Source organism: Nerophis lumbriciformis, linkage group LG12 (assembly GCF_033978685.3).
Source record: "Nerophis lumbriciformis linkage group LG12, RoL_Nlum_v2.1, whole genome shotgun sequence".
NCBI classification, from domain to species: domain Eukaryota; kingdom Metazoa; phylum Chordata; class Actinopteri; order Syngnathiformes; family Syngnathidae; genus Nerophis; species Nerophis lumbriciformis.
In genome coordinates this window covers 30,305,646-30,330,892 of record NC_084559.2, presented here as the reverse complement: position 1 = coordinate 30,330,892, position 25,247 = coordinate 30,305,646, and the positions used below count along the sequence as shown (strand labels likewise).

Sequence of the window (25,247 nt, the reverse complement as noted above, 5' to 3'; positions counted from 1 at the left end):
CATGCCTGATGGCCCTGCGCTGTCTTTCTTACGTTCTCCCAAATTGGAAGATGACTTCCCAGCTGCGCCCCTGCGAGTGCCAACCGTGCAGGGCGCGTCGACCCCCCGTCCGACGTAAACACGGGCGCACACACACACACACGCACAGATGCACACACTTGAGCGAGCAGGACCCGGCCGTGGTGGGTGGAGAGACAAGGGGTAGGGTGGGGGGTGAAGGGGCCCAGGGGTTTATCTCTGCAGGAATGTCGCCTGTATCTAAAGACGCACATTTTACTAGCAGCCAAAAACCAGTGGGCACCCCGCACTCACGTCAATTCTGCAAACTACATCCTTGATTCCAAATACTTCGGTCAATTTTTTTTTAGCCCGCGCTTTTGAGTTTTGCCGACCCTCTCCTGCATCCTCTACCTACTGGACTCTCCACCTCACATACCCTTCTACCATTCCGACTTAGTTGCACTGTCACCTCCACTTATCCCTCCCTTCTCTTGTCCTGTCTTCCCCACATGTCACGCCCATCTCTGCGTCGCCTGTATGTTTTGTGACAGCCGCACAATCATTTTTCACGGACCAGGCTACCCCAAAATAGAAAATGTGCAAAATAGTTTTTTTTGGTTTTTTTTTAGTCGCAGATCTGTTTCAGTCTGTGAGGTGACTTACAGTGACAAAGCGCTTAGCGGGGGGGCCGCTACCACCTCCCCATGACAATGGGCCAGACACTCCGGTTGGGGTGGGGGGGCATGAAGGGGCCAGCCTCTCAAAAGACCCTACCTCCTTTAATAAAGCGTCCGTCATTCCTCTGTTGAAAAGGCCCTCTTTTCTCTACCTCTCCCCTCCTCGCTCCCTCTCCTGGCTAAATGCTGGGAAAAGCACATCGCTGCCAAAACCATGCAGGGAGATAAATGCTGTAGGGGGGGGGGGGGGGGGGGGGGGGGGGGGAGGGTACGCGGGGGCAATGTAGAAAGAAGACTACGTACAAATGGACCGTGACTTGGGCAAAAATATCACATGGGACACATCTCCTGTCCTCACTGTGTAAATGTAACCACATCTCCACTACAGAGGAAGAACATTGCTAAATATTTGACAAATTGTGGTGAGTTCCACTAATACGGCCTGGAACTCTCTGAGATACGCCTCCCCTGTTTCGGTCAGCAGTAGTTCAATATAGCTGAGGAGAAAAAAAATTCATAAACGTGACCGAATGAAGGGATATCGAAGGCACTGCCCTTCGTTGGACGTTAGAAATGTGCTTTGATATGTTCTTATCAAACCCGTGGCTATCATGCTCCGTTATGTCTTAGGGAAGTTGTAATAAACCGTGGCACACTTCTGTTCGGTGGCACGGTTGATTTAGATCCATGACAGACGCGCCCTTTGCACCCACTTTCGGGTCTGCCTTGTTGACAGAATAAAGGACTTCAGCCTCCCACGTGTGCTGCCTGTAGTAGCTTTATGGCCTGTGTCCTGGGGTCTGAGACCAGCTGAGGGAGGAATCAACATAAATACTGACCCTTTGTCAGCTATCTTTCCTCAGCCTGTCACCCGCCTTTATCTTGTTAGACCCCAACTCTCACTGGCACCAGCTCACACTGCACGGCAGCCAACACCCGCATGGCGGACGTACACAGTGTGTGTACGGTCATAGGCAACCGAGGAGTGACGTTATCTGAAAATGCCCTGCGAGACTGATGACAGAAATGGTGAACGGGCCAATGAACTGAGCAGCCTTGGGATGACTTAATACATTGCAAGAAAGTTCATGGAAAACATTAATATGTTAAGGCACATACAGTTGTGGTCAGAAGTTTGATGTATATGAAACCGTTCTTTTTCCAGGGTGGAATGTACAGGACGTCTTCAATGGTTTTTAAAACAGTAATCAGGTGCACCAGTTTGAATTTATTATAGACCCCCCCAGAAAAGCCATAAAAATGTTATTACATCCTACATGGATCCAGCAAATTTCTAGAACATTTCTGACCTTAAACTTCAGTCTGTGTACAATCATCTCCCAAATGTTCAGTTATCTTGGTTGTTTTAATGGCGTTCTCAATAGCCGGTTTGGATGGCAGAGTGTGGCGTTTCTCAAATTGCCGTGAACTGTATCCCAACGATGGCAAACAACCTTTCTCAACATGTTTTGAATATGGCCATAACGCAGATTTGATCCGTGTTTAACTCCGCTGCCACCGCGTAGTTATCATGTTTACATCGAGAAGGTCCGGCAGGAAAATGTGACTGGCAGATTATGGCGGTGTCAGGACAGCATTATGACGGATAGTAAAAACAATAATGGATTCGTGGTGTTTGCCTCCACTGCTTTGCTGCCGCCTGTCTGCCTTCTCTTGCAGTGCCTCTTTGGCAGTCCTGGGCGGAGCCTCTTTCTCTCTCACACCTGCGGGTAGTTAGCAATTAGGCCTTTTTAAGCCGTGCTGATCGCTACAGCCAGTGCCAGTTATTGACGATGGTTCACTCTGCACCAAGAACGTTTCCACTCGCTTGGCTACATTGTGATCATCTCTCCCGTTGGCTCACACTTACCTCTTTTGGCTTCATCCTGGTGGAGTTGTGTAATTTATTCTTCACTCCGTTTGAGTGCGCCTTTTGTTTATTCCCACTCTGTTTTAGTGTGCTTTTTGTTTGTTTTTTCGCTCCTCGTGAGTGCACTTTTTGTTAAAAATATTTTTGTGTCCATCTCTGCTTTGGGGTCCGATTCCGGCTTAAGCCGTTCTAACATGATTATATTTATATAGCCCTTTCATACTTGCCAACCTTGAGACCTCCGATTTCGGGAGGTGGGGGGTGGGGGGGTGGGGGTTTGGTTGGGGGCGTGGCTAAGAGGGGAGGAGTATATTTACAGCTAGAATTCACCAAGTCAAGTATTTCATATATATATATATATATATATATATATATATATATATATATATATATATATATATATATATATATATATATAAAAATATATATATATATAAGAAGATATATATATAAGAAATACTTGACTTTCAGTGAATTCACCAAGTCAAGTATTTCATATATATATATATATATATAAGAAATACTTGACTTTCAGTGAATTCTAGCTATACATATATATTTATTTTATTGTATATATATATATATATATATATATATATATATAAAAAATACTTGAATTTCAGTGTTCATTTATTTACACATATACTTGTTGAGTTAAGGGTTGAATTGTCCATCCTTGTTCTATTCTCTGTCACTATTTTTCTAACCATGCCGAACACCCTCTCTGATGATGCATTGCTGTGTGGCACGCACAAAAGTGCTTTCATCAAATGCACTAAATGGCAGTATTGTCCTGTTTAAGAGTGTCACAACATTGCTGTTTACGGGAGACGAACTGCTTTACGGTAGACCAAAACGTGACTGCTGTTGTTGTGTGTTGTTACCGCGCTTGGAGGACGTTAATGAAACTGCCTAACAATAAACCCACATAAGGAACCAAGAACTCGCCCTCGATCATTCTACAGTTATAACGTCATTGGGCAGGCACACCGTTTATATTGTGGGAAAGCAGACTCAGGTCCGCCTGAATTTCGGGAGATTTTCGGGAGATAATTTGTCCCGGGAGGTTTTCGGGCGAGGCGCTGAATTTCGGGAGTCTCCCGGAAAATCCAGGAGGGTTGGCAAGTATGATGGCCCTTTTTCCTAGTGACTCAAAGCGCGTGACACTGATAATCCATAATTCATTCTCTCCACGTTGATTGCGGTAAACTGAATTTCAGAATCAGAAGTACTTTATTAATCCCGGAGGGGAAATTAAGACAGTTTGTAGCCACAGCTGCCCTGGGTTAGACTAACAGAAACATGGTTTCCAATTTGTGGCAACCACCACCAAACATTCCTTCACATTTATACACCAGTGGAGGCAAGGTGGGTGAAGTGTTTTGCCCAAGGACACAACAGTGACTAGGATGGCAGAAGGTGGATTTGTACCAGGAACCCGCAAGTTTCTGGACGGCTGCTCTACCATCTGAGCCACGGCACCCGGAGGCTGTTGTTCTTGACACGGTGAAAGGGGTTTTGAATAAGCCTCATTTCAAAACGTCACAAAGAATTGAACATGGTAATTTTTTTGTCGGATCATAGTGGATGAGAGACGGATGAGCAGGTTTTGTGTTCGGTGTTCACACGGTCTTTGGCGTAGCCCGACAAATTGCAGGCAATGTGTGAATGCCAATTTAAATAAATGTCATGTTCTTTCCAAAATGTGCTCCAAATGGCAAGGCAAAGGCAACCGTTATATGTCACACGTTCCTCTGGGGGATTTCAAAAATTGTTGCTGTGATTGCTGCCTTCAGTTCACCGATCGTTTGAGGATTGTTTTAGAACACATTGGTGAACTGAAGGCAGCAATCAAGTTTCCCTTCATAGCCCATTTGGACCATGTTTTGGAAAGAGTGAATTGTATGCAAAGCGACTACATTACCTGAAACATTGGGTATTAATCATACACAGACTGAAGTTTAAAGTCAGCAAATTCCTTAAAATGTGTTAGACCTCTGCAAGATTTACTACCATTTTTATGGGTTCTGTTTTTTTTGGGGGTCATCCTGTATTTTTCCAAATCTACACAGGGTAAGAAGTATACATACAGGTTCAAATATATCCAGCGATTTGGGGTCTATAAAGCACACCTAAATATAAATCGCACCTACATCAGGTTTGGACAAATTTTAAAGCATAGTTGACAAATATTCAATATGGTTGAGGTCAGCGCTTTGGTAACATAATTCCAGGATGTTATGTCAGCCTACTATATGAATTCCAATACCAGTTTGATGTGTGTTTGGGATCATTATCCTGTTGGAACACCCAAATGTGTCCACATTTATGCCATTTTACTCTATTTGAGGTTAATCTGGAGGTAGTCCACGTTCTTTATAAATCCATCCACCCACAGCAAAACAGCCCCAGGGCACGACACTATCTTGTGTGAAAGTTACTCCAGTGTTAGGTTTGAAAGTCTCACTTTAAGTGCTACATACATACTTCTTTGTGACCTATAAACTCGAATTACCGTATTTTTCGGATTATAAATCGCAGTTTTTTTCATAGTTTGGCCGGGCTCCAGTGCGATTTATATATGTATTTTCCCTTCTTTATTATGTATTTTCTGCAGGTGCGACTTATACTCCGGTGCGACTTATACTCCGAAAAATACGGTAATTGTCATGGTGGACTTGGCGGTTCCTGGGTTGTTCCTGAAAATGTGCTAACCATCCATCCCCATCCATTTTCTACCGCTTATTCCCTTTTGGGGTCGCGGGGGGCGCTGGAGCCTATCTCAGCTACAATCGGGCGGAAGGCGGGGTACACCCTGGACAGTCGCCACCTCATCGCAGATTCACACTCACATTCACACACTAGGGCCAATTTTAGTGTTGCCAATCAACTTATCCCCAGGTGCATGTCTTTGGAGGTGGGAGGAAGCCGGAGTACCCGGAGGGAACCCACGCAGTCCGGGGAGAACATGCAAACTCCACACAGAAAGATCCCGAGCCCGGGATTGAACCCAAGACTACTCAGGACCTTCGTACAATGTCATTAAATCTTCTTCCAGATTTTGGCAGTCATACTACATCCAAAATAGGCATGACTACAAAGACTTTCCCTACTTGTGTAAATTTACGATTATTTTTTTTTTTAGCTCTTCACTGAGACTAAGGGTCCAAAACACAGAGCTCCTGCTGAGCCAACCAGCAGGGACAGGTCATCAGCGACTATGGACTTAATTGAAGACCAACATATGTCAGTGCTGTTTTTTTCCCTTTTTTGTCTTGGGTTGTTTTGCTGAGGATTTTTTTATTTTATTTGTAAAGAAGACATGGAGTTATTTTAAGTTTTTCAGTTCCCCTGACCTAATGAAATATTCAAATAAATCCACAATTAATCCAAAGCTTGTGCACTAAATTCATGTATTTAGAAAACATGGAAAATGTATGTTGTATCATGATTCAGTTCTGAAAAAAGAACGATCAAATAAGTAATTGAATTTACACTCAAGACCATGATAAGCGTATGTAAACTTCTGACCACAAATACAAATACTCCAATAAATGTGAAACGCCAGCCTGACCTGTGGGAGATGAAATTCATGAGTTAGAAAAATGTATCCACGTATGAATGAAGTCAATAAAAAAAGGGAAAGGAGTGTGTCATCGCTGGTCCAGACCTCCATTCATCTTCCTAAGTGGACAGGTAGAGATGAGAAAACAAGCCTGCAGAGTGAAGGTGTGTGAGGGAATAGAACAAAGATAATGAGTCTTCACAACTCTGTGTTGTCAAGCACTAGCAGAAAGCGTACACTCCATTTCGTACAAAGACCGGAGTCATGGGTCACAGCTGGGACTGAGTCAGCATCAGGCACAATCTGCTCAGAAAGACCGGGATTGAAATCAGTTTGGTTAATGAACAGGCGTCAGAACACTTGTGGAGACAATGCATCACAGGACCAGCAATACTTGTTGGTTCACCACTAGGGATGTAACGGCATCAAAATCTCACGATACAATATTATTCTGCCTGTCAGTCACAATGTATGTGTAATCATTTTTTTAAAGATGATTAAAACCCCAAAAGGGAATAAGCGGTAGAAAATGGATGGATGGATGGATGGATTAAAAAAAAATGCTTGCAGGATGTGGCTAATGGGAGTCACCGTTGTAGCCTTCAATTCTCTCTAAAACCACTTTAAAACCCTCCATCAATGTTTTGTATACACAGTGAAACTATAAATGAAATGTAGTAACATATACCTTCATAACAATATGTAATATGTACAATATTTACTATATTTTGGTAATTTTAAGCAATACCGGAACGTCTTTATTCTGTGTATTTATTACCGTTTCCATAGCAGCACACTTCCTACTTCCGGCAACAAATGTGTGTTCCTACTTCCGGAAACAAAGGCGTAGTGTGTTGTAATCGTGGCCGACTTGGTAACTAACGACTATTTTTTGGAAAAATGAGGATTCACAACCTTATCTTTTAAAAGCTGAATATACAAAGGATGAGCTGCTGCTTATAGAAGCGAACACGAACAGAGGGTGAAACAGAGCAGACGGAAGCGCAAAGCGTGAGGTCAGCGAGATTTTGTCACCCTGCAAATGTGGAACTTTGAGCCAACCTATGCTGAAAAAAATGGGTTGCTTACCCAAATCAACTGGAGACGTCCCCGGCCAGCTTGACCAAACGGACAACAATTGAGTAAGTTACTATAATATTGATCATGACACAGGCACATCACTGTATGACTACAGTCCTTACGTTGTCGAGCTGGCTGTGCACAAACAAAACATGAAATAATACTTTAAAGATACTGTAATATTATTGTTCATGTTTCTCAGTCAATAAGATTGGGGTCTTTTTGCATTGTGTTGTTCATTACAAACTCAAAAGCCATTTAGCTATCGACACAGTTGTTAAAACCGCACTAAAAGAACACCTCCAGGCAACTACAACCCTAGACTAACACCCTCCCCCCACCACATCCCACCTCCCCGGATTGTAAATAATCAAATGTAAATAAACCAACGTATATACTTGTTCTTATGCTTTCTGAGCTCACTATGTTCACTGCTCGCTGTACATATCCTACCAAGTAAGACCTACACCGTTTCAATGTCCATTTCTCAGATGATATAATTGTTGATGACTGAAGTGCTGATATCAACCAAACCTAACCCCCCCGCCCCAACCCCCTCTACATCCCACCCCCCGGATTGTAAATAATGTAAAAAAATTCTATGTATATACTCTGATGATTAACTTGTGTGATGACTGTATTATGCTGATAGTATATATTTGTACCATGAATTGATTAACGTGGACCCCGACTTAAACAAGTTGAATAACTTATTCGGGTGTTACCATGTAGTGGTCAATTGTACGGAATATGTACTGTACTGTGCAATCTACTAATAAAAGTCTCAATCAATCAATAGCTTACCATTTGCCCTGACTAGCTTACAGCTAGTGCCGTAGCATGGCGATGTGTACTACGCCAGCAAAACAGTTCCTCAGTGTTCGCTCTTACGGTAATGTGTCTACAGCTTGGTTAGTGTTCAGGTTACAGAATGTGATTGAAGTACTGTAGGCGTTTTTTTGATGCATTTTTAAAGTGATTTACAGGCAAAATAGATTGCTCCCATTAGCTGCATTGCTAGCCACCTGGAACGAGCCGATTATTACAAATTAGAATGCAAAAAAAAACAACAACAAAAAATGTGTCTTCGTGTCTCTAATGAGGATTGTTAACAATAAGCAAAATTCCCCTTTAAAGCCACGGTACGATATTATTGTAATATATGTCCCCCCCCCAAATTTTTTTTTTAAATGCCATAATGTGTAAACTGAAGTGGCAGGAATGTTTAGGATAAAAACATTTACTGTAATTGAAAACAAACATAATGCTTAAAATTAGAGATGTCCGATAATGGCTTTTTTTTTTACCGATATCCGATATTGTCCAACTCTTAATTACCGATACCGATATCAACCGATACCGATATATACAGTCGTGGAATTAACACATTATTATGACTAATTTTGTTGTGATGCGCCGCTGGATGTATTAAACAATGTAACAAGGTTTTCCAAAATAAATGAAAAAAAATGCCAACAAGGCACTGCCATATTTATTATTGAAGTCACAAAGTGCACTATTTTTTTTTAAATGCTTCAAAACAGCAGCTTGGAATTTGGAACATGCTCTCCCTGAGAGAGCATGAGGAGGTTGAGGTGGGCGGGGTTGGGGGGCGGGGGGGCGGGTAGGGGATAGCGGGGGTGTATATTGTAGCGTCCCGGAAGAGTTAGTGCTGCAAGGGGTTCTGGGTATTTGTTCTGTTGTGTTTATGTTGTGTTACGGTGCGGATGTTTTCCCGAAATGTGTTTGTCATTCTTGTTTGGTGTGGGTTCACAGTGTGGCGCATATTTGTAACAGTGTTAAAGTTGTTTAATACGGCCACCCTCACTGTGACCTGTATGGCTGTTGATCAAGTATGCATTGCATTCACTTGTGTGTGTGAAAAGCCGTAGATATTATGTGATTGGGCCGGCACGCAAAGGAAGTGCCTTTAATGTTTATTGGCGCTCTGTACTTCTCTCTACGTCTACACAGCGGCATTTTAAAAAGTCATAAATATTACTTTTTGAAACCGATACCGATAATTATGAAACCGATACAGATCATTTCCGATATTACATTTTAAAGCATTTATCGGCCGATAATATCGGCAGTCCGATATTATTGGACATCCCTACTTAAAATGTTTCAATATTTATTACAACAATTTTTATATGCGGGAACATTCACGGTGTCTCTCAACTTTTACTTTCTCAGTGGACATTTTTTATATCCGTTCGAAAAATCCAGTTTCTCAAAAGATAATTATTCACATTTTAACTTTTAATAATGTAAATACCTCACAAGTTGACGTTTAGCTTTGCTGGCTTCATATTTTCCCGGGTGATGGTAGCTTATCATATGTGCACATAGGTGCACATTGACTGAGTCTGTTATGGCTTGGAACACAAATGTGGCGCACTTTATTACCTCCACCTAAGAGGTTATGTTTTCGCCAGGGTTTGTCTGTTTGTTAGCAACAGTTAGTCTTCTGAAGTATATTAATGTGGACTCTCTCTTAAGTTCAGTGCTTTTTTGGTAGGTGTTATTTGAGACAATATAGCATATTTACATAATTGAGGCTAGATTCACGACAACTGTAGTTTTTACCTACACTATATTTGCAAAAGTATTTGGCCACCTGCCTTGACTCACATGTGAACCTGAAGTGCCATCCCATTCCTAACCCATGGGGTTCAATATGATGTCGGTCCACCTTTTGCAGCTATTACAGCTTTGTCAACTCTTCTGGGAAGGCTGTCCACAAGGTTGCGGAGTGTGTTTATAGGCATTTTTCGACCATTCTTCCAAAAGCGCATTGGTGAGGTCACCCACTGATGTTAGTCGAGAAGGCCTGGCTCTCAGTCTCTGTTCTAATTCATCCCAAAGGTGTTCTATCGGGTTCAGGTCAGGACTCTGTGCAGGCCAGTCAAGTTCATCCACACCAGACTCTGCCATCCATGTCTTTATGGACCTTGCATTGTGCACTGGTGCACAGTCATGTTGGAAGAGCAGCCGCTGACCCCTCGCTGTCAGTTTACGTGGCCTACCACTTCGTGGCTGAGTTGCTGTTGTTCCCAAACTCTTCAGATTAATTCCACAGTTGACTTTGGAATATTTAGGAGCTCAGAAAATTTCACGACTAGATTTTTTGCACAGGTGGCATCCTGAGAGTGTCCCATTATTTCGCAAATATTTGTAGAAACAGTCTTCATGGCTAAGTGCTTGATTTATACACATGTGGCCGGGCTAAGTGATGAAGACACCTGATTCTGATCACTTTTGGCAATATAGTGTATGAATTGGTCTGAATTGGTCAGAAGTGTGCAGCCTATATTGATTACACAAGAGTAGAGTTGCATAAAAACACCAGTTATTTATCATTCTAGAAGTTGTTCAGTTGTGAGTACATTTTGTCACAGCCCCGATGACAGCGTAAAGGGATCGTCATCTGCACAAAGCACTGAGTCAGCGTCTCATACCTCCTCTCCCAGACAACAGACCCATTCAGACATCAATGCACAGACAGCTCTTAATGAATAGTTAAACAAATGAACTTTCTGTTCTCCCATTTAAACCAATAATAGAGTAGAACATATTTTGAATCCAGCAATCAGTCGAAGACTTAAGACCTGATCTACTGAAGGTTGACGTGGACTAGAACGTGTGCAAACTTGATAGCGCACGCAAAGGTTTGCATTTCTTGAATAAGCAATAAAGCGAGTACAATCCATTTTACGCGTCTGTCTTCATGTACGCTGCAAATTATTTACCACTCGGGGCAGCATAGCTCGGTTGGTAGAGTGGCTGTGCCAGCAACTTGAGGGTTCCAGGTTCGATTCCCACTTCCGCCATCCTAGTTACTGCTGTTGTGTCCTTGGGCAAGACACTTTACCCACCTGCTCCCAGTGCCACCCACACTGGTTTAAATGTAACTTAGATATTGGGTTTCACTATGTAAAGCGCTTTGAGTCACTAGAGAAAAGCGCTATATAAATATAATTCACTTCACTTACCAAGTTTTAAAATTTTATTTCAAGAAATGTCCCTAATTTTAAGAGCTATTTACTTATGTTTAGTCGATGACTATCTTAAATCTGGCATGAATAATTATATTTTTTATATTGTAGTTAAAAAATAACTATAAAGTTACATATATATATATATATATATATATATATATATATATATATATATATATATATATATATATATATATATATACATATATATATATATATATATACTAGTGTTGTCCTGATACCAATATTATTTAAATATACCAAAATGTATTTCGATACTTTTCGGTACTTTTCTAAATAAAAGGGACCACAAAAATCGCTTCTTTGGCTTTATTTTAACAAAAAAGATTACGGTACATTAAACATATGTTTCTTATTGTAATTTTGTCTTTAAATAAAATAGTGAACATACAAGACAACTTGTCTTTTAGTAGTAAGCAAACAAAGGCTCCTAATTTAGTCTGCTGACATATGCAGTAACATATTGTGTCATTTATCATTCTATTATTTTGTCAGAATTATTAAGGATAAGTGGTAGAAAAATAACTATTCATCTACTTGTTCATTTACTGTTAATATCTGCTTGCGTTCTCTTTTAACATGTTCTATCTACACTTCTGTTAAAATGTAATAATCACTTATTCTTCTGTTGTTTGATACTTTGCATTAGTTTTGGATGATACCACAAATTTGGGTATCAATCCGATACCAAGTCGTTACAGGATCATACATTGGTCATATTCAAAGTCCTCATGTGTCCAGGGACGTATTTCCTGAGTTTATAAACATAATATACATTTAATGCCCCCAAAAAATATAAACGTAATCATAGTAGTATTGACTAGGTACTAGAGATGCGCGGTTTGCGGGCACAACCGCGGAGTCCGCGGATTATCCGCGGATCGGACGGATGAAATTAAAAAAAATTAGATTTTATCCGCGGGTCGGGTCGGGTGGTTGAAATAAAAAAAAATTAGATTTTAAATAGATTCAGGCGGGTGGCAGTTAAACCAATTCGGAAATATATATACATAGTTAAATGTTGTTACCCACATACGAAAAACAAGCAGGCACCTGCTGCATATGCCACAACAGAAGAAAAAAAAAAAAAGAGATGGACACTTTTACGGAGCGGAGAAGGGACGCCTCGCCGGGGTCCGGGACCGAGGCCCCTTCCCCCGAGAGGGCCCCACCGGGAGTCGTAGCTGAGGCGATCCGCGAGAAGGGCCCGACGCACGTCCAGGGTCACCACCGCGCCCACTGCACCGACACCCCGCCTCGTCCGCCTTCGCCACGGCCGGCGTCACGCGCAGCAGGTAAGCAGCTTACCTGCCCGCCACCCCCGTGGCCGGGGGCTCGTAACAGGGGTCACTCCGCGCGCTCCGCCCGCGCAGCTTACCTGCCCGCCACCCCTGTTGCCGCGGGGCACGTAACAGGGGTCACTCCGTGCGCAGTGCGCTCACGAAAGGCGTGGGGCTCACCCTGGTTGATATAGACAGCAGCTAGGACGGTGGCCATGGAAGTTGGAACCCGCTAAGGAGTGTGTAACAACCCACCTGCCGAATCAACAAGCCCTGAAAATGGATGGCGCTGGAGCGTCGGGCCCATATACCCGGCCGTCGCCGGCAGCGAGACGCGCTTGGAGGTGCGCTCAGCGCGGCTCCCATATGATTGCGCACTGGTGTGCGTCTGGGTCGTGACAGCGTGGCACGCGAATGTCTGTGCTGCATTGGATCAGTCTCCTTTCTTTAACAGGCAAAAGCTTTATAACCTCACTAATGCCTTGCATCGTCTATATTAGATATATAACAACGGGCGGGTGCGGGCGGATGCGGTTCTGATCAAATGTTAGATCGGGTGGATTGCGGATGGTTGACGACTTTCTGATGCGGTTGCGGATGAAATAATTGCCTATCCGCGCATCTCTACTAGGTACGCTACTGTACTTGGTATCATTACAGTGGATGTCAGGTGTAAACATACTTGCCAACCTTGAAACCTCCGAATTCGGGAGATTGGAGTGGGGGGGATTGTTGAGGTGGGTGGGGTTGGGGGGCGGGGTTAAGGGGGAGGAGTATATTTATAGCTAGAATTCACTGAAATTCAAGTATTTCATATATATATATATATATATATATATATATATATATATATATATATATATATATATATATATGAAAGAAATACTTGACTTTCAGCGAATTCTAGCTGTATATATATATATATATGTATATATATATATATATATATATATATATTAGAGATGCGCGGATAGGCAATTATTTCATCCGCAACCGCATCAGAAAGTCGTCAACCATCCGCCATCCACCTGATTTAACATTTGATCAGAACCGCACCCGCCCGCATCCGCCCGTTGTCATATATCTAATATAGACGATGCAAGGCATTAGTGAGGTTATAAAGCTTTTGCCTGTTAAAGAAAGGAGACTGATCCAATGCAGCACAGACATTCGCGTGCCACGCTGTCACGACCCAAACGCATACCAGTGCGCAATCATATGGGAGCCGCGCTGAGCGCACCTCCAAGCGCGTCTCGCTGCCGGCGACGGCCGGGTATGGGCCCGAGGCTCCAGCGCCATCCATTTTCAGGGCTAGTTGATTCGGCAGGTGGGTTGTTACACACTCCTTAGCGGGTTCCAACTTCCATGGCCACCGTCCTGCTGTCTATATCAACCAGGGTGAGCCCCACCCCTTTCGTGAGCGCACTGCGCGCGGAGTGACCCCTGTTACGCGCCCCCGGCAACAGGGGTGGCGGGCAGGTAAGCTGCGCGGGCGGAGCGCGCGGAGTGACCCCTGTTACAAGCCCCAGGCCACGGGGGTGGCGGGCAGGTAAGCTGCTTACCTGCTGCGCGTGACGCCGGCCGCGGCGAAGGCGGACGAGGCGGGGTGTCGTGCGGTGGGCGCGGTGGTGACCCTGGACGTGCGTCGGGCCCTTCTCGCGGATCGCCTCAGCTACGGCTCCCGGTGGGGCCCTCTCGGGGGAAGGGGCCTCGGTCCCGGACCCCGGCGAGGCGTCCCTTCTCCGCTCCGTAAAAGTGTCCATCTCTTTTTTTTTTTTTTCTGTTGTGGCATATGCAGCAGGTGCCTGCTCATTTTTCATATGTGGGTAACAACATTTAACTATGTATATATATTTCTGAATTGGTTTAACTGCCACCCGCCTGAATCTATTCAAAATCTAATTTTTTTTTATTTCAACCGCCCGACCCGACCCGACCCGACCCGACCCGCGGATAAAATCTAATTTTTTTTAATTTCATCTGCCCGATCCGCGGATAATCCGCGGACTCCGCGGTTGTGCCCGCAAACCGCGCATCTCTAATATATATATATATATATATATATATATATATATATATATATATATATATATATATATATATAAATACTTGAATTTCAGTGTTCATTTATTTACACATATACACACATAACACTCCTCTACTCATTGTTGTATTTGAAAGTGCAATGCTTTGCAGCCAGTAGCACAGCCTTTGAAGGAGCATAGGTATGGGCAGCATCTGTGAAATTTAGTTTGCAGGAAAGGAGTGAGTTTAGGGTTGAATTGTCCATCCTCGTTCTATTCTCTGTCACTATCTTTCTAACCACGCTCAACACCCCCTCTGATGACTTGCAAGCGTACTTCTTCTTCTTACTGGTCGTCGCCATGACTGTCTCTTCTTCGTTCTTCTTCTTGTTGTGTGTGCAGTTGTGCACTCTCCATAAGCCGTAGATATTATAACGTGACTGGGCCGGCACGCTTTTTATATGGAGGAAAAGCGGACGTGACGACAGGCTGTCCTCACTCAGGTCCGCATGGACCTGGAGGGGGCGTGCCTTGTTGTCCGGCTGGAAATCGGGAGAAATTCGGGAGAGTGGTTGTCCCGGGAGATTTTTGGGAGAGGCACTGAAATTCGGGAGTCTCCCGGAAAATTTGGGAGGGTTGGCAAGTATGCGTGTAAATCCACCAACGGCGTTTGTTTACATTGTGACGCCGGTGAGCTACGGTGTGTAGTGAAGCATGATTAGCTATTCCTCGTCTTGCAGGGATGATAATTGTAAGAAACTTACTTTATTTGTCGCCATGGAGGCGAGGATTAGTGATAATAAAAAATGTTGTGGTCCCCTTTATTTAGAAAAGTATCGAGAAGTACCGAAAAGTATCAAAATATTGGTATCGGGAAAACACTAGTACCAACTTGTCTGAACATGTCCTCAGACATCTTCTGCCCAGGTGAGATGCATGACTTATGATCTACAATAGACTTCCACGGAGCAAGGAAGCGAGGAAACACCTTGCCAGTCGATCATGTTGAAATTGTACACAGACTTGTGATCACAGCGCCACTATAACTAGTTGGTGTCAGGTTTGTCACTGACAGTTTAGTTATGTTTTGGTTTTTCCTCTGTTTTTTTTATTTCCTGTCAGCGCTCTTATTTTGGTTCAGTTTCCTGCTAGTCTCCCTGAGCGCTGTTTCCCCTCAGCTGCGGCTGATTGGCACCTGGCCACACCTGGTGTCAATCAGCAAGCTAATATTTAGACCTGCTTTGCCCTCCAATCAGTGCTGGAGTATTGTCATTGAAGCTGTAAACTACTATCTGTAAGCTGTAACCTGTATCCTGTAGCTGTTTGCAGCTTGCTGTCTTTTTGTTCCTAGTTCCTGTTTGCTGGTTCCGGTTCCCTGTTTCCAGTTTGCCTATTCCTGTTTCCTGGTTTGTGTTTTGTCTTAATTTTTGGACATTAAATTATGTTTTTCAGCACAAAGCCTGCCATCTCTGCATCTTGGGGTTCGTCACCAACACATTGTGACAGTTGGTCAGCGTTAGCGTTTATAATAACAACATCACTAATATTGATTAATATTCAAGTCACGAAATGTGAATGGAGTACTGTTGGCGTTTTTTGGATGGTTGTTTATCGGGTTTCACGGATGAAATAGAATGGCTCAGCTGTAAGCTGACTTTTATATAGTTGGAATGCATTAAAAAATAAAATTAAAAAAAATCCATCCGTCGTCATGTCTTTCATTATGATTCCAATTCCAAAAAAAGTGAAGTTCCCCTTTAATAACTAAACTGACTCAATATGACAACTTAAATCAGGGGTCCCCAAACTACGACCCCCCCAGCGTCCAAAATCCGGCCCGCGGAAAAGTCCCAAGTTAAAAAAAAAAAAAGGAAAAAAAAGGTTTATTTATTTTCTATTTATTATTATTATTATTTTTATCTTATCTGTCCTTTCTAATCCATTTTCAACTGCTTGTTACTCTCGGTGTCTCCTAGCCACTCAGGCAATTCATTTTGTCTAAAAATGCATTTTCCCATTGATAACGTGACATCATGGCGCGTGGAATATATATATAAATATATACAGCCCGGCCCCCGGCCAGATTTTTTTAACCCAATGCGGCCCCCCGAGTCAAAAAGTTAGGGGACCCATCACTTAAATGCCGCCTCATGCAAAAGTACATATTCTAAAAATCACAATTGCAATGAACCTTGGAACCACACATACTTACACATCTCCACGCAGACCTCCAGTAAAGTGCATGCACGCACGCACACACACACACACACACACACACACACACACGCACGCACATACATACATAATGCACGCACACACACACACACACCACTTCAGCATAATGCAGCAATCATCCTAATGCATACAAGGCGTATATTTCAGGCAGAGTAAGGTTGCTTTTCATCATAACTGTGATTGGTTAGCAAAAATTCTGGGTTTGAATCTTAGTATGGCCTTCTCTGTGTGGTTTTGTCTCAGATTACCTCGGGTTTGTCACACAATAACGTGCATGTTAAGTTAATTGGAGATGTTAAATCAGCCATAGAGATAAGAACAGATAGAATTAGTATTAAAAATTAAAAGGAAGCACAATTAGCGATGCTTCTAAGCCATATCTGGCATTCGGACCTTGCGGGGCTTTTGTGCACACAAATTAGATTGTTGGTGGTAATGCTTAAAAACAAATCATCTACTTTTAGTGTTGCAAACTAAAACTTCCGTAGTTGAATGCCTGAGGTTGTAAAATGCATAACTTTCAAAGCATATTGCACGCGTCCTCAGCTCATTGAGAATCGAACGATTAACTGTCTTTTTGTGACATCTATGTCAAATTATTACTTACAATCAATCGTTCCTCGCTACAACACACTTCAAATGTCGCGGCTTCACGACATTGCAGATTTTTTTAAATACTTGTTTTTTTCCAAAGCATATGCTAGAGGTTTTTGGCCTAAATTAAGTGTTAAATATATATATTTAAATGTATGTATTATATGTATTACAGTTCAGTATTCTTCTTGTTTTCTATTGGTATTATGTTGAAGCGATCGATAAATATTATTTTTTTATTAATTATAATATACCAAGCGGGACTTCCGTTTCCGGGTTAAGGGTGAACATTATTAAACAACACAGCAGCTACTCTATCTTCAGCTTGACCAACTTTTTGATGGACTTCATCTTGAACTCCTGCCTCATCAATAACATATCTCTACATTGGTGAATATGGAGGTTCATTTGTGTCTCCATTACGAAAGCTTTTTTTTTTTGACACTGAATTTTTGTAACTGAATTTTGATCAACAGCTTTTATAATCGAGTCAGGGGTAAAAAAAACAAAAACATCCACGTGTTTGATATAATATCACTTTTCTGCAGAACTTTGTTGTAGAAATTTGCCTCCGTCTGACACTGGCTTTCAGGTTTTCTACTCTGTAAACAAGCCCCGCCCCACTTTGTTCGTGCCCAATCTGCATGAAGCCGAGCTTCGTATGTCAATCAAAAGTGCAGATTCTAACCATTGGAATCATTTCTTCAGTTTGGAAATATCAAGCCGGTCGCATTGAAATGTTAATTATGCTGTATTATGCCAAGGTAGCCCAATTAACTGCCGTTTTTATGCTGTTTTGTAAGACCAGTGTCACGTGACTTCAAACTTGACACCCCATTGGATGGTTCTGAGACAGGATCGATTGCTTCAGGCTTAATTTTTCGACACTGAATTTTTCAGCACTGAATTTTTATACACTGGCTTTTTTTTATACTGGTTTTCAAAACACTGATTTTTTAAATACACACAAATTCAAACGCAAAAAAATCAGTTACATAAATTCAGTGTAAAAAAAAAAAAAAAAAAAAAATCGTAATAAAGACAAATTTACCTTTTGACGGCAGCGATGTTGAACGAAGGAGCAACAATTAGCATCAGACATTTGGCACGGCACTTCAGGCTAACCGAGACTGCTATCAGCGATCAAGAGCTGCCCGGCAAACATAAAGATAAACTATTTTGATGCGCTTCATTGTCGACATCAATAACACAGCTTTGGCTTGAGTGACGCGTATCATAACTTTCAGCCTAGTTCTAATTTAGAGGAATTACCCAGCATTTGAAAAAGTATTTCCACGTTGTGGCCGTGTTGTAGTGGCCGGGTGATGTCCGTAGCAATGACACTTGGAGGGTCCTATGGGCTACTAGTGAGTACTGTAATGTACAGTAGAACACACTCAAAGCTACTATATTAGGTGAAACGACTGTATAGATGAATATTTGGGTTTCATTTCATGTTTAGAGGGCTCTAATTTTGTGGAAAAAACCTATTTAGAAGGTTTTATGCTCTAACTATGAAAATATTTGTTTATAATATAATAATCCTACTTTGCGCAAATTGGTCTATCACGGTCATGTCCGATTGCAAAGAACAGCGAAAAACGAGCGATGACTGTAACGTTTTCTACAGTTTAAGGTTGTATGGTGGCAACATGCATATTTCCATTGTTTCTATTTCTATCCTTTGATGTGAGTAAATGTTACATTTACCGGTGTCCTGGAACAAGATGCTTAGAGGTTCCTATGGAAGCCTGTTTTCACCACTAAAGGAAAAAAAATACTCAATGGTAAATCATAATTATGAAATAAAAATTCATAATTATAAGATAAAAAGGAAAAATTATGAGATAAGAATAATGACTTTATCGCATAATTGTCTTTTTATCTCATAATTATGACATGTTATCTCATAATTCCGATTTTTTATCTCATTATGACTTTTCATTTCATAATTTCGATTTTTCTCTCATAAATAGGACATTAATCTCATAATTATGACAATTCCTCCCATAAATTTGACTTTCATATTACATCATTTCGACTTTCTTATCTCATCATTCCGAATTTTTTTCTCTAATAATTTTGCCTTTTTTTTGCTCATATTTATGACATTTTATTTCATAATAATGACTTTTTATCTCATAATTTTGACTATTTCTCTCATAATTATGACTTTTTAAAATCTCATCATTATGAATATTTTAATCTCAGAATTTCGACTTTATCTCATGATTTGTTATCTCAACATTTCGATATTTTTTTTAATCTCATAATTATTACTTTTTTCATAATTTTGGACTTTTTCTCTCATTAAAAGGACATTTTATCTCATAATTATGACAATTTCCCCCATAAATTTGACTTTCATACTCATAATTTCAATTTTCTTATCTCATAATTCCAAATTTTTTCATCTCATAATTTGGATTTTTTTTGCTCATAATTATGACATTTTAATTCATGATAATGACTTTTTAATCTCATAATTTTGACCTTTTCTCTCATAATTATGACTTTTTAAAATCTCATAATTATGAATATTTTAATCTCAGAATTACAACTTTACTTAATAATTTGTTATCTCAACATTTCAATTTTTTATCTCATAATTATGACTTTTTATTTTATAATTTCGATTTTTTTTCTCTCATAAATAGGATTTTTAATCTCATAATTATGACTTTCATATTTCATAATTTTGACCTTCTTATCTCATTATTCTGAATTTGTTCATTTCATAATTGTGACTTTTTTTGCTCATAATTATGACATTATATTTCATAATAATGACTTTTTAATCTCATAATTTTGACCTTTTCTTTCATAATTATGACTTTTTTAAATCTCATAATTATGAATATTTTAATCTCAGTATTTCGACTTTATCTCAATTTGTTATTTCAACATTTCTATTTTTTTATCTCATAATTATGACTTTTTATTTTAGAATTTCGATTTTTTTCTCATAATTTCGACTTTTCTTTCATAAATAGAACTTTTCATTTCATAATTATGACTTTTATCCCATAATTGTGACTTTCATAATTCTGACTCTCATCTGATAATTTCAATTTCTTTATCTCATAATTATGACATTTATTCTTATAATTTTGAATTTTTTCTCATAAATATAATTTTCACTTCATAATCATGACTTTTATCCCATAATTGTGACTTTCATAATTCATTATTTTGACTCTCATAATTTCAACTTCATTATCTCATAATTCTGACTTTTTTATTTCATAATTTTGACTTTTTAATCTCATAATTATGAATTTTTATCTCATAATTATGATTTACCATTGAGGTATTTTTTTTGTAATGGAAACGGGTTTCCATAGGTTTCACTGTTACAAATGACAACTAATTTATTCACTATTTAGAGACAAAGAATAAATATGCTTTGACATTTGACATACACATTTTGTACATTTTTAGGATGTCCCTGATCTCATTTTTGACAAGGCATAGGAACTTCACCTGGGACCTGTTTTTCTTGCTCCATACATCTGGCGAAAGGTGGACAGGGCACGTACTTGAAGAGTTTCTGACCACCTTCCCCATGCTCTGCGCATTCACCTTAAACACATGCACATGCATGCATTCATGCACGTTTGTTGTCACTCAGTTTCTCTTCTTAGAATGGCTCCACTGAAAGTTCTCACCATTAAACATATCTCATATAGCACTGCAGCAAAAATCTAAGTAATCTAATCGATCAGCAAGTTCAGAAAACCTCTGCTCCTCTGTTTTCTCGCTAAAGCTGGTATCTATCTGGAGGCTCAACACAATGGAGAAATAACCCCCCACAGCCTTTAATCTTAATTATTTGAAAGCTGGTATTAATAACCCTGGGATAGAAATGAGTGTAACAATATTTGAATAGGCCGTGGCCTTTCACATGTAAATGACCCTGTGCACCCCTCGCCGAAACAAATTACAGCCAACTGCTGGTGGCTGGCCCTGAATGGGCCTCCTAATGTAGTCTGCATCTACAGTGGGCCAGGGAGCAGCTGGAAAAGAGAAACTGAGACGGGAGAGAATTTATATGACAGTGCAGAGTGTGACAGTTTGCTTTTCTTCATACTGAGTCTGCCATGCGGCCGCAGTGTGACGAATGGGGCTTGGCTCTCGGAGCATCTGTCTCTGAGGACTAAATGAGGGCTAGTTAGAGCTGTGGGATGATAAGGGGACCTTCTCCTAGCCTAATGAGTGGTAATGGTAGCAGGGGCCAGGACCTTTACACAGACCACTGACAATACACAACTCTGTCCTACAGGAGGGGGCTCGACAGGTTGATGAAGAGGGTTAATAGAATTTGAATGACCTGCATGTGTTTTAGACCCCTACCAAAATCTGAACAATGAAGAGTTTTCCGATCACTTAAAACAACGACCATATTTTCCAGACTATAAGCCGCACCGGTATTTCAACCGCAACCACTACATTTCAGAAGAAAAACATGTTTTCATATATTAACCGCACCGGACTATAAGCCGCAGATACATCCTGGTATGTTGTGAAATGAGATATTTACATAAAAAGATTTTGTAAATGTTTATTTACATACCTTAATTGTTTCCAAAACAAAATGCCCGATAAAACAAAATAGAAATGTCATTGATGTCTATGAAATACATAAGATGTTCTCCTTTTTTAATAATGGCCCAGATGTTTATCAGTATTCCTCTTCCTTGTAAATTGACACTTTGAGTTTGAAACGTTTCTTTAAGTGGATCATTTCAGTACATTGATTGATTTTTTTTGCTAAATCCTAATCTATAATTTAGCTGTTAGCGGAAAAAAAAAATCCATAGATTAGCTGTAGGGAAGCTTGGGGAAAAAAAAGTAGCGGCTTATCGTGCAGAAAATGCGGCAGTTCTTCATTGTACTTTTTAAATGTCCATACCAACTTCCCGGTTTAGCGTTGACCTATATAAAGTTAAGTTAAAGTACCAATGATTGTACACGCACACACTAAGTGTGGTGAAATTATCCTCTGCATTTGACCCATCACCCTTGTTCACGCCCTGGGAGGTGAGGGGAGCAGTGAGCAGCAGCGGTGAACGCGCCCAGGAATCATTTTGGTGATTTAACCCCCAATTCCAACCCTTGATGATTTATAGTCTTTGGTATGACTCGGCCGGGGTTTGAACTCACGACCTACCGATCTCAGGGCGGACACTCTAACCACAAGGCCACTGATTTGCAGCAGTCCTGTTCATGGCTGATTATTCACGGCTTTACTGACTTTTACGGTTGTTTTTTTCCTCTTCTAAAAGCTGTAAATAAATTGGTATGCATTTGCTACGACAACACACAGTCCCAACTGATGGTGCTAAATGCTAACAAGATGCACATAGTCCCTCCTGGAATGCACATAACACTCCCAACATACCAGGCAATTCAAAAGGAGGGAAGAAAAATGCAATTGTCCAATGCACACATAACCATAAGCACCAAAGAAAAAGATAACACTCCATATTGTTTTTTGCGAAGCCAGTTTGTTTCCACTTTTTTACAATGTTGTTGTTTGTTAATGTCATGATTCTTCGAACATTTGGGCTTTAGGAAACCTCATGGCGCTCCATAGCCTTTGGGAGCAATATGGAGATAGGAAAAGTAGGATTAAAAATTTGGGATAGCAAAGAAGGGAGCGAGGATTTGAGGGGAAAGAATCGTCTGGAACAAGTTTCCCAGCGGTCTTATTGCACTTAGATGAACTCTCTTCCAGAGATCATCTATTAGATAGTAGCAATGAAACCCTTGGCGATCAAGTCCCAGACTGGTTTACATAGATAAAGACGGACAAAAGACAGGCACAGCACGTCACACAGGAACTACACAACAGCAGCAATACACAAACAGTGATACATCAAAGGCGCAAGGCATGCACGACCGCAAGGACGCAGCAGAAAGAGCGCATCCACCATCACAGACACAACACAGACAGGCCAATACACTGACGATGCCGCATGCACGGACTGAGAGTAAGCATGCATCACAGTGATAAGGCTGAACATCTCTCACGCACTCTTTCACTCACAGCCACACGTTCACACTTGAATCGGATTGAATCCTAAACACAATCACAGTGGTACGGATGAAACAAGCATATTGACCAAATCAGAAGAACCCACAGGAAAAATACCGTGAACTTGTTATCATTAGCATGGACCTCTGTTGCGTGGACTGTGTGAAAAGAACAACAGTCATGTTTACAAAGTGTCAGTCAGATTTTGCCCGTGGACTCTTGCCATGTAATATGCTGATTACTGAGAACATCGGTTTCCGCGAAGACACACTGAGAAGGATATCGAAACAGATAACACACTCGTATCTTAAACAAACGCCTAAACACAATAAAAATAAAAAAAATCAGCAGGTTAGTACAATCTGTCAAGCAGGGGAGGGAAACATATAAAAAAGCTCCAGCGTGATCCACGACACCTGTACGACTGATTTAGCTCACAGCACAACAGCACCACTTGAATGAACCAGCACTACAATACCATAAGCAAAACAAGGAAAAAAGTGAGAAAATAAAAGCAGAGTGACACAAACTGTACATAACAAGATGACCATCGATATGTATATACATATATATATATATATACACGCACACACACATAGTGATTATTAAAAAAAAAAAGCCAGATATACGTGTTGCAGATATTTACTTCATCATCATAGAGCCATACTCCTTGGCCATCCGGCATCTCAGAGCTCACACTACTGTCCTGATCGATTAGCCAGCGATGCACGGCGTGGGCCTAAAAGAACATACGACATAAAGACAGAGCCCAGTTAATAGCAACAGTGAGATAAAGAGAGATGCTGTGACAGAAAAGAGGGAGCAGCAAAAAGGAAAAAACAAAACAGCAGCAATGAAGAGTAGGAGAGCAACAGATGAACATGATGTTGAGACAGGGGTGGTAGGTAAAGAAGGGAATGCCAGAGGGAGCACCACACACCCTAAACCCCGGTAAGGATGGGAAGGCATACAGTGACCATGGCTGGACAGCAGGCCACTGATGGCGAATGGAAGCGGTTGAGGTGTTGGTGGCTCACAAATGGATCTGTTGTGTCATGGTTCAAGTGAGTCTGGATTCACTACGTTTTTGTTTTGCTTGAGCAAGATGGACTTACCAGAATAATGGGTGCAGATGTACCTTGCCATATAGACACAGGATAATTCAGCATTTCTTTTTTTAACAGCAATGACAGAGTTGTTGCACGGAGAATACTGATGCATACAAGCACAGACCTCCACCAGATTTTAACAAAAGTGAAAAAAGGAAGACATCTTGTGTGTTTGCCCACAGTTTGCTCATGAGAAGCAGACAGTCCTCAATGGTTCATTAACCTTAATCTCTCCAGATCCTTGTAGTTCGCTGAGCTCCACACAAGATCTGGGACTTCTCAATAGGAGATGTATTTCAGAAGGCGGGGCTTTGTAAAAAAAAATCATTGTATGTGATTGGATAAACCACTTGCCCATTATCTTGAATGACGTGCTACTTCAACCACTCAAATCGAAATCAACCCGTGACTCTGCTGAGAGCGACGCTGGGAATTCCAAAAACAGAACAGCCGACATATTGGATATAATAATAACAAAAACAATATAATATAATAATCCAGCCTCACGGATCTGATCCTCTACCAGAGCAATCAGCGGGGAGACAATTATAAAGACTGAGTTCTGCACTAGTCCCATTTCCTTCACCACCAGTGGAGCGATTTGGTAAGTCAAGCTATTGCCAAACCCGGTCGGAAGAAGAGCCAAAACATCCATGCCACCAATAAATGCCTTCAAAACCGTTCTCTGTTCATCTTTTAAAGAATGAATATTCGATAGATTCGACAAAACAGTTGCAATAGCAGAATCAATGTC

The 25,247-nt window shown here is 41.0% G+C and overlaps 2 protein-coding genes across 7 annotated transcripts in view; one reads left to right on the top strand and one right to left on the bottom strand.

The window, feature by feature from the left end:
* Positions 1 to 25,247, bottom strand: part of ank1a (ankyrin 1, erythrocytic a) — a 255,027-nt gene that overhangs the window by 128,757 nt on the left and 101,023 nt on the right. For 4 of the 6 annotated variants that reach the window (XM_061986311.1, XM_061986310.1, XM_061986312.1 and 1 more), the window contains exon 2: positions 24,031 to 24,123. The exons of the other annotated variants lie outside the window; for them this stretch is intronic. In XM_061986311.1, the coding sequence (XP_061842295.1) occupies positions 24,031 to 24,123 (93 nt within the window). The remainder of the gene's footprint in view (positions 1 to 24,030; positions 24,124 to 25,247) is intronic. 6 annotated transcript variants of the gene reach the window in all.
* Positions 1 to 25,247, top strand: part of dguok (deoxyguanosine kinase) — a 251,905-nt gene that overhangs the window by 177,883 nt on the left and 48,775 nt on the right. The window lies entirely within an intron of this gene.